This window comes from Natrix helvetica (genome assembly GCF_964273705.1).
Source record: "Natrix helvetica genome assembly, chromosome: Z".
Classification (NCBI taxonomy): domain Eukaryota; kingdom Metazoa; phylum Chordata; class Lepidosauria; order Squamata; family Natricidae; genus Natrix; species Natrix helvetica.
In genome coordinates this window covers 22,528,929-22,539,777 of record NC_138554.1, presented here as the reverse complement: position 1 = coordinate 22,539,777, position 10,849 = coordinate 22,528,929, and the positions used below count along the sequence as shown (strand labels likewise).

The 10,849-nt window shown below is 47.5% G+C and overlaps 1 protein-coding gene across 2 annotated transcripts in view; it reads left to right on the top strand.

The window, feature by feature from the left end:
* Window positions 1–566: 566 nt before the first annotated feature.
* The window catches only part of CA11 (carbonic anhydrase 11), a 29,958-nt gene continuing 19,675 nt past the window's right edge, over window positions 567–10,849 (top strand). For both annotated transcript variants that reach the window (XM_081969668.1, XM_081969667.1), the window contains exons 1-4: window positions 567–904; window positions 1,759–1,833; window positions 5,319–5,461; window positions 9,918–10,103. In XM_081969668.1, the coding sequence (XP_081825794.1) occupies window positions 814–904; window positions 1,759–1,833; window positions 5,319–5,461; window positions 9,918–10,103 (495 nt within the window). In that variant the 5' untranslated portion in view covers window positions 567–813. The remainder of the gene's footprint in view (window positions 905–1,758; window positions 1,834–5,318; window positions 5,462–9,917; window positions 10,104–10,849) is intronic.

Here is a 10,849-nt window from a genome sequence, read left to right as displayed (position 1 = left end):
AAGGCTGAAGGAGGGATTGCAGAGAAAGGGAAGGTGGAAAGAGAAGAGGAAGAGTGAGAAAGGGGAACATAAGAAAAAAAAGGGTGGAGGGGTAGAAAGACAGGTAGAGAAAGAAAAGCGATAAGAGCAGAGGGGAGGGAAAGCAGAAGGTAAGCCGGGGAAAGAAGAGGGGTCAGCGAGGAAGAGGCTAGTCCGCGGGGAGGCAGGGAGAGGCGGTGGGAAAGAAAGAAAGAGAAAGAAAAGAAAAGATAGCGAGAAAGAAGTAAAGTTAAGGGCGCCTCGCGGGCAGCAGCAGCGTCTCCTTCCCGCCGCCCTCCGGATCCAGCGCCAGCGCCCCCAGCCGAGGAGCGGGCAGTCCCGCCACTCCGGCGCCTCGAGGGGGGGGACGAGGCGGCGGAGGGGGGGCAGCTCTTCCACACGCTCGCCCCCCTCTCCCCGGTGCGCAAACTCTTCACGGCCGGAGCTCCCTCGCTTCCCCGGACGCCACCCGAGCATCTTCCGCATCTAATTGACGTGGGCGGCGTGGGGGGTGGGGTGGGGGGAGTTGGTGGTACCCCCAGGAGAAAGGGCGGGAGGAGGAAGATGAAGATGGAGGCGTCGAGGAAAGAGACCTAGGGAGCCGGAGAGCGAGAGGGCATGGAAAGGGCAGGGGGCTTCCGAGGATGAGGGCTCGCTCGCGGGGCGCATAAGGGCCGGCCGCCAGGAAGCTCGACTTCCGTCTCTCTCTCTCCGGAGGCTGTGAACGGGGGTCTTTGCCGCGGGATGCTGAGGAGAGGGCAGCTCCGGCTGTAAGCCCCCTCCTGACCCACCAGGATGTGGACCAGAGCTGGCAGGGGACTCTGTCTGCTGGGAGCGCCGGGGCTACTGCTGCTGCTGCTGCTGCTGAGAGCAACTTGTATGGCTGGTAAGAGAGAGAATGGAGCGGGGGGGGGGGAGATTAGCTTGGAATGTTTTTTTGGCTGGGGAGGGAGGTGGGAGATTGAATTGTTTGTTGTAAAAAGAAAGGATGGACAAAAGGAGGAAGCCAATCCCAGTTGAATCACAGTCAGGGGTAACTCTCTCACCTCTGCCCCCGATCTGTATATATATATATATATATGCACATTTTTTTTCCATTCAGATTTTGGGAGCAGGTGGGTGCGTCTGCCTCCCTCCCTCCCTCGTGCATAAAAAAGACCCTTTCCTTTATGGACACTGGCTAATCAGAGATGAAATCAATTGTTCTGAGGGGAAGATTTTCTCCCTCACGTTCTTTCCGTTCCCTCTCGCTTTTCATCCATCTGCTATACGCACCTTTCCCAACACCTAATCAGCCGCCGCTTAAATTGATCCCCAGGCTGAGATTACACCTGTGCTGTTCCGCCTCAGCCTCGGGACACGAACCTGAAGAAGTGGCACCCATGGAGAGGCAAAAGTGTCTCTGAGCATGTGAAGTTTCTTTATCTGTATTTCAGACTGTTGGGGAGTAGCTTTGATTTGTCCTCGTTTTTAGATGTTTTCCCATGGCTGGGGAGGGAGGTAGACTGCCAGTCCGGGGTTCCACATTTCAGCATTTGCAGTTTGGGCTCTGGACAAGTCTGTTTAGGAAGGAAGGACAAAGAGAAGGAAAAGAACTTTGGATAATCTTTATGACAAGGGGTAGCAAACAGAGAGAAAGATGCATATGCCACTTCTTTGCTCCAGTCCTCTCACCATCTGCTTTTGCAAATTTACCTTTTTTTTTTCTTTTCATTTTCCTCTCCTCCCTCCTTTTTCTAGTGCAATTTGTTCCTGCAAAAACCTATGAGGACTGGTGGGCATACAAGGAAACACTTCACGGAAGCTTTGTGCCAGGTACAAAATTCTCCATGCCTGGATAGTGGTGGTGGGGAAGACTCCAAAGAACAAAGAGTAGCTTGTCTTCTTTAAATGACCTCTTGAGGTTCTCATCCTAGGTGTTCCTTCCAGGTCTGTGACCTCTTCATGGGGGAGATATTTGCCATGAATTGACTTTTCTCGTGACTGAAACATGCATTGGAGCCACTGACTATCCCTCGTGTATAATATATGCCTATTATTTTCTTGTTGCAACATCCTATTGACCCAATGCTCTATGGTTCCCAGCCACAGAATATTGTAAAGGTCCATAGCTGAGTCTGAACTGATATTTCTCTTTTTGGCTGATGATTTCAAAGAGGGCTTAGCAGAAAACACTTGCTTTGAATTCAAAATTCCAGCTAAAAGGTTCAAAGAGTGACTGACAAGAAAACTTATGCTGGGAACTCTGATGTTATTCGGCTTTTTCCAACATGGTGCCATCCAGATGTGCTGGATGATCTTTCCCGAAATTCTCTGATGGCATAGAAATTTGGGGGAATGTAGACCAACTTATTTGCATTTTGCTTGGTTTGGGGACAAATGACCCAATCATTCGAAATGATTTAAAGGAGCTTCTTACACTCTTAAAGCTTGGCTAGGGGGCAGCACCAAGCCAAATTTGGCTAATTTCAAAAGGCTTAGCAGAATTGGACCTGGCTTGTATTTGCAGAGTAGACTATTAGGAAATTCTAAAGAATTTGGCTAGTCTGGAGAGTCAAAAAAAATATTCCAAGATGGGGCAATGGCCAACCACCCCAGTATCATTGCCAAGAAATTAATATGGCAGTTCCTAAAAAGGCACTAGGAAAGTCAACCTTGACTCAAAGAAACCCCCTAACCCTTTAGCTTTCCTTGTCATTACAAAGGTTAGAAGGACCAAGAAGACAGACTGTGTATCAGTTGTTTAAATATTTATTTTTGTTTTGGGTAAAATGGCTCTATTTATGCCCAAACTGGAGATGCTTCCATGATAAGAAGAGGCATTCCTCTGATTGCTGAAGCTGTGGGCCGCTACAAGGCTTATTACATTGGCCGAAATGACCCTTTACCCTGACCCATCTAAGCTTGCCTAAAATAAAAATAAAAGGGGAGGGGCAGAGAATGGGGAACTGTTATCATGAAGACAATTATGGAAAGATGAAAATCCTCTGACCCAGCAGGTAATTTGATGTCTGTAGACAGTCCTAAACTGAAGTCTATAGGAAATAATAACCAAATTAACGATGAGAGAGTGAAACAGAGCAGCAGGTTGATAAAGGAACTGGATTGCTGGACTATATTCTTGGTTAAGACCTTTTGCTCCTGGGATGACATTCCTAAGCCCAATTTTCAAAGTTTGCCACTTTCTATAGCTGAGCCAAAGCCAACACAGTCTTGCAAATTGGCTCTTTAATAAATTAAGCACTTGCTTTACTTAACACTTCCTTTATTTCTACCTTCATCAGTCGACATAAAGCAGTGTGTCCAAGGACAGGCAGCCATTCGATGATAGAGGGGAATGGGTGCAGGCAGCGGTGTTTCTGGGAAGGGGAGAGGGACAACACATTCAATATGTTGGCCATAGTCATATGCTCCAAGCTCCCACCCCTTTTATATTATGCTACCTATGCCACACACGTAAAAAAATGAGTGATGTTTTTATTATATGGTGGTGGCCACAATATTGATTTTGGATAGATTCCTTTGGGTGTCCGTGAGAATATTTCCCTGGATCAGGAATGGACTGCTGGTTGGTTTCTTCTGTTTGGAAGCCTTGATAGCTTTCCTCCCTCTATCATCCCTGTTCCATCTCTTTTCTCACTCAGGATTAGATCACCTTCCCTTCCTCCTTCCCCTCCAGGGCTTCTTCCAAACTTCCAAATATGGCGGTGGGGGAAAATCAATTCCCTGTTTCAGTTTTAGGCAGGTTTAGCCCATGCAAATTTGGAGCACATCTGCATAATTTATTCTGAGCTCAGGAGTGGGGTTTCCTCTGCGAGGAATTTTGGCACCTCTTCTAGGCAGCCCCTTAGGAGGGAAGGCCAGAGGAGAACAGCTGCCTCACGGGTGACCCATCTCCACGTCGAAGGCTGGGGGCGCCTCGCAGAGTCCCAAGGGTGGTGGTGCCGAGGAAGAGGAAGAGAGACGTTGTTGTGGTCTTCCTGCGAGGGAGGGGACGTGGCTGGGGGGAGAGCGCTACTGCGCCGCAGCTGTACACAGTGCAGAGCTAAGGTGGGGGGATGGGCTCAGCTTGGCAACTGCAAGAGGCTGCATTAATATTTAATATCTCCCTTGCTTGTTCCAGCAATGCAGCGAACAGGAGGCGAAGAGAAACAGTCACAGTAGATGGGTGGGTGGCTGGGTGGCTGGGCTGATGGGGTGGGCTTCTGAGTGTGGGGCAAAAAAAACAGGGGGCTCTCTCCTTCCATCACCCCACCCGCTCAACCTGCCTGGAGGAAGGTGGCAGAAGGAAGAACAGGCAAAGCTCTGATTGGAAAGGAAAAAAAATTAATAATTAAGTATACACATATAGATGAGGATACAAAAAACTGCCAGAACCACCGAGGGGCTGGGACTGAATCAAGCCAGCAAACGCACATATACAAATGAAGTATGCCCAGGAAAGACAGCCTAGAAACATAGTTTGACTAAATGGCATGCGTATACATTTTTTCTCTTTATTGTTTTTTTTAAAAAAAACAGGCATCCAGAGAGGATACTAAAAATCTCTGTATTTGTGCAGGCACACACATTTACTTTGGTGTGTACAGTTTGTGTGTATTGATTCTAATGCACCACCTGATGACAATTTGCATTCTGTCAAAATAGCACAAGTCTTTCTCCTCCTGGTGGCGTATGGCTCCTATGATCCTTGGGCTGGGGATGATGGGCATTGCAGTTAGCACAACTGGGAAGCGTCCATTTGGGACTGACTGAGAACAGACACAATATCATGCCTATTCAGTGATAATCTCCTAAGGCACCTCAGGAATGGTCCTGGGAATTAGAGGCACGTGTTTCCCCTGCCGATTTTATATTTGCAAGTACCGGAGGGTCTTCAGGGAAATGTGGCCATTTCCAACATCACTGCCCCGTTGCCGTCCTTCAGTGCCTCAGATTTAATCCTACATTGATTTGCAGTTCCATCCAGCTTCTTGTCTATATTGTGCTTCTTTATATTAGCTATGTGCATAGATGCAACCAGATGAGGAGGAAACACACTGAAGTGCTTGTAATCTTCCTTCACCCGCCCACACACATTGGAGGCTGTTTTCAAACAAATGCACACGCACGCACAAACACACACACAGAGGTGCATTTGCTGAATGGCTCCCCTGATGCCAACACTCTCCCTTGTCTATAATTGCACCCTAGAGAACCAGAGATAAAAATATTTTCTTGGCTGGGAGAATATGTTTGTTTTTTATTTCTCTCCTTCTCTCTCTCCCTCCCTCCCTCTCTCTCTCTCTCTCTCTTTTTAGGTCCTCCATTCTGGGGTCTTGTGAATTCAGCCTGGAGCCTCTGTGCCATTGGCAAACGCCAGTCTCCTGTGGATGTCAACACAAGTCAAATGATTTTTGATCCCTTCCTGCCTCCTCTCCGACTGAGCATTGGTGGAAAGAAGGTGCGTCTGGGTCTCTAAGGTTGATGGAAAATAATTCCCAGCTCAGCCTTCCTTATCTGAGGCTCTCTGCAAAAGGTGCATTTGGGGAATTGCCTCTCCAAGCCTTTTGGAGGGCACCAGGTTGGGGAAGGCTATCCTCGCAAGCATCAGTGACTCCAGGAGTGCAGCCATTATCGTAAAACAAAATGAGTTGCACTAATGGCTAATTTCTGTAACACCTAAGTGCAAGTAACTTCACCCAGCATTGAAACAATTTGGATTTATTCCAGATTTTCTCATATTGCTTGGTGAGAGAATTTGAGATCAACCCTTTTGTTTCGCCCTCCTCAGCTAAATCCCCAAGGTGGTGTGCAAAGATGAATCTACTGAAGTCCTGGGAAGATCCACTCCTTCCCAATCCCTCCAAGGGGCTCAGAATTCCTAAAGATGTTTTAATCACTCCGAGGTTCATTTCTTTGGGTATAGGCTGTGGGGAAAGAATGCCATTCCAGCAATAAAGGGGGAATTCAGGTAGTGTTCGAGTTATGACCATATTGAGAACAGTATTTTGGTTGCTAAGCAAGGTGGTTGTTAAGGAATTCATGCCCAATTTTAATGAACTATTTTGCCCTGGTTGTTAAAGTAAAATAATGCAGTTAAACGACAATCACATCATCCCAGAATGCTGCAACTCTTGTAAATATGTACCAGTTGCCAAATGCCTGAATTTGGATCTTGGGGATATTGCAACAGAATTAAGTGCGAGAACTGGTCATAAATCATTATTTAAAATGCTGTTGTAACCAGGGGTGGGTTCCTACAGGTTTAACAACCAGTTTGCTGAGCGTGCATGCACAGTCTGCAGAATACTTACATTTCGGATTACTGCTTGGGAAGTAAAACAGATAAAGGTAGGTAAAGCTCAGGGGCAGGTGGATGGCTCCACTTACTCACGGGAGAGAACTGGTTTGATCCCAGATGATCTTCTGCGCTACAGGTTGACCCGAACCAGTCTGTACCAGTAGAATCCCACCCCTGGTTGTAACTCTGAATAGTCGTTAAGTTGTAAGTCAAAGGCCACCTTTATATTCTGCCATTCCTTCAGGAGCTGAAGGCAGTATATGTAACACTCCTTCCTATTTTCCCCCACTTTGGGGAAAGTCCAAAGTCCCCACTTGGCCCAAAGTCCCCCAGGGACCTTGTATGTCTGAAGGAGAACTGGAAGCCCTCTCCAAGCCCAACACCTTTGACCTCTCCAACACTACTTTATATAACACAGCAACTGCATGTTGTTAGATCAAGCTTAATGTTTAAAGAGTTTCATAAGTCCAATTTATCCCGGGTTTTTTTTTGCCTTCCACTTGCCTGGTTAGGGAAAGGCATTAACATCTTTTCTGCCCTCACCAGAATGCCGCCAGTTGTTTTTGTTACATCTCAAGGGCACTGGGCTTCTTAACAAGTGAACCATAAAGTGAGCCTGTTGAGCAGCCAAATTATCATAGACGCCCGTTTGATGATCTGTAACCAGCCAAAGTTCAACAGTCCAGACCCAAAAATCACAGAAGAAAGCTGATATGTAGAGAAAGTGCCATTTTACATGTCCAAGTGAAGGAGATTGCAAACAGGGTGCAAGGAGTGTTAGTCTTTGGCAATGTGGAATGAATTGATATTTAATAGATCACCTCATCCATAATGATGATAGTGGTAGAGGTCCAGATTTGCCAATCCCAGGTCCTCGATAAGAACTTGATAGGTAGACAAAAATGCCAAACCCAGTCTGAACATCTGTCTGACTGTGTGATAATCAACAATGATGATGACAACAACAATAATAATAATAATAATAACAATAACAATAACAACAACAATAATAATGCTGGCAGCAACCTGTATCAACCATCAGTGCCAGTCAATAATATTTCTGATAAAAGTATAACAATAATAATAATCCACTCCGTTTCCAACAGACACCTAGTTCCCCACGCCCACGCCGCCAACAGCACTATGGAGGACAGTTCAGTCATATCTCTGATTAATCCCAGAGAACATGGGGGAGATGAGGGTGCGGATCAGATTATAGTTATGTCCCCCACTTCAGTCCACAGGCTGGCAGGGCTCCATGGTCATCAAGAAACCCTGGAAGATGAAGCAGTAGAAATTATGGCTTGAAGAGCAAATGAGCAAATGAGTAGAACCAAACATAAGTACAGGGCTGTGTTCAGGGCTATGAGATCCTCTCGAGCTCCGTTTTCGGCCGCAACGGCCCCCTGCAACCCTCTGCCAGCAAAAACGGAGCTCGGGGAGCCCAACAAGCAACCCCCAAGCTCCCTATTTGCTGTCAAAAGGCTGCAGCAGACTGTCGCAGACAAAACAGATGTCGAGCTGGCCACACCCCAGCCTCCTGAGATCAAATACAACCCTGATGTGGCCCTCAAATCAAATGGCACCCCTGATCTATGATAATTCATTACAGCCAGAGTTGGGCTGCTGCCGGTTCGGGTAAACTGGTCGTTATCATTCTGCGCAGTTTGACAAACTTGCAAATTCCACCACTGGCTGGCCCCGCCCACTCCATTCCACCCCACCTCACCCTATCTCACCTTGCCTGCCTTGGCTGGTGGCCCAAGTCACAGCTGCACCCAGCTACTCTCTGGCTCACTCACCCAGATCATGCAGCCCAGCTGATCTCTGCACCTTGCCTTCTCTGCTCAGTGCAGCTGCCCACAAAGGTAAGGCACTCGGCTGAAGGGTATGTTTTGGCTTGACCGCCTTTCAGGTTTCACTCTCACTATCCTACCACCTGCATGCCACCTGCTCGGCTTCACCTCGAGTCAGGGCCTGGGTGACACACCAGTCCCTGGCTGTGGCCTTCCCTGGGACCTCTGCCCCCATGCCAGGCCGCTACTGTGAGAACGGTGCAAACTCCATGGGCTAGAAGGTAAGGCTGAAGGCAGGGAAAGAAGATCCACTCCAGGTTTGCTGTGCTCGGCCAAATGACTGCCTCGGTGGGCAGGGGGGCGACACACAGCAAGGCTCGGCCCTTTTGGGCCCAGCTTCAGCTTTCACAGGGTCTTCTGGGTGGGAGGCCTGAGAAAAAATGCCTCCCCTGAGGGCTACCCACTTGCCCATCCGCTAGCCGGGCAGGTCTGGAACCGGCATGTCCCTTGTCGCGGGCTGGATGTGGGCCCAAGGCAGAGCAAAGGTTGAGCAGGCAGCAGCCCAGAGCAGGGCCTCAAAAGGCGGCCAAGCCTCACCATTTCCCTCCCCCCCACCAAGAAGCTTGCAGCTGCCACTCTGCCAGTGTGAGAAAAATGCAGCCGCTGCTCTTTGCCAGTATGAGAAGCCTGCAGCCACCGCTGCCGCGTTGGTTCCGGCCAGTAAAGAGGTCACTGCCGCAGGCTTCTCATGCTGAAAAAGAGGCGGATGCTGCAGGCCAGTGTCTTGAGGCGGCGTCCTGTGTCCAGCTGCACCAACAAAGGCCAGAAGTAGCCATTTCCTGCTGCAAAAACCTTTTTAAAAAGGCAAGGAGACCCAGCAAGAGATGAGGCGTCAGAGAATCACCGTTGCTGTTGCTGCACAAAGGTAAGTCTAAGGCTCTAGCCACCGCCGCTTCAGCCTGCCTGCGCCGCTCCACTTTGCTGTGAGTGACATTGAGTTGGCCACACCCACTCAGTCACATGACACACACCCCAGCCCATGCCCACCCAGCCAGTCATTAGGGCAAAAAACCGGTTGTTAAAAATTTTGAAGCCCACCACTGGCTGCCACCAACTCACCTCAGGACAAATCGCCGTGAGGCAAAAGTTACACTAATGTTGAAGAAATAGACGAATAGAATTGTTAAAGAAAGGATGCCAAAAGAGGGAATAAATAAAATATAAATGAAAAAATTTCAATTATTTTTAAATTCTTTTAAAATAATTAAATTGAATGGTTTCATTGTCTTCAATGAGTTGTCGTGTGGCAAGTTGGCCATGGTGAGTTGTCCCATTTCACAATGGAATGCCATAAAGTGGCACTCTTGAAGGCAACCTGCACCCTTCGGGGACAAAACGGGACTGAAGATGTCCTCTCAGAGTGTCCCGACAAGTGTACTAAACATTTCACTGCTCATGCTCCTTCCACTTTGGTAGAAGGCGGTAGGACATGGTCTTCAGGTTGAGCCACAAATTGAATTGTTATTTTGGCTTCTTCAGATGGTTAGAGGTGGGATAAGCAATTGGATTTGGAAGATAATTAATGCCCCTGAGGAAGAAGGTGATGCTGCTTCCTTGAATTAGGTGGTGATGATGCTTGCTTTTTATTCAGCACTGGTAAAGAACTTCTCTCCCAATCATTGATCTTTCCTTTTTAGGATAAGTTTTGCAGAAGATACTCACATGGCCGCTGCAGGGGATTCTGGAAGGAGCAGATCATCTGGATACCCTGTATGTGATACAGAAACAGCCTCTATTGTCACTTTTCTTTTCTTCTGCAGATTAGTGGCACCATGTACAACACCGGCCGGCATGTCTCTTTTCGTCCAGATCCGGTACAACTGGTTAATGTTTCAGGAGGACCTCTGCCGTATAGTCACCGGCTCCAAGAAATAAGGCTGCATTTTGGCAGTGAAGATGGATTTGGCTCAGAACACCGGATAGATGGTGACAGCTTTTCTGCTGAGGTGAATACAACTCTTGGTTCAAACAGGAGTAACACCACTGAAGGTGTCCTCTGCAGATAAGGTTTAGTCAGGGATGTTGATGGGAGGGTGAGGTTGATCAAAATCTGCAAGATGGAAAGGTTGGCAAGAAAGAAAAAGAGGGAGAGAGGGAGGGATGGAAGGAGAGAGAGAGAGAGAGAGACGGAGGGAAGGAGAGAGGAAGGGAGGGAGAGAGAGAGAGACCTAGAGAAGTTCTTTTTTACATTGGCCACTCTAGGACTTTACCTCTCTGTTAGGTGCAAGAAGAGTGGGTAACCTACCTCTTGATAGTCCTCTCATTTTTGTTTGTGTGACTCAGCTGATGAGGAAGAGTTAGTTTAGTTTAAAACAACCTCAGGGCATTCTTGGGCTAAAATTAATCTCCCATAGCTCTGCAGTTGACTGCATTGTAGTGTTCAGCTACCCATTAGCCTCAGTCATTTAAATAAGTTATGCAAACAGGGCCAGTGCATACATACTGGCACTGAGATAAAAATTAGTTTCGCTTATATTATAATGCAAATTTATCTCACATTTTTGGGTAAGCAATACACAAATCAACTCATAATTATAGTTGGGTTTAGCTGCACGAGGCTTATTTCCTCTTGCTCCTTGTCTTCATCTAATGAGAACTTTTAATATCAGACCATGATAGTACAAAAATGCATTATGTTAGATACTTGTTCTAACTGCAGTGGTTTCCACCAAGGTCCTCTGTTCCGGCGGGA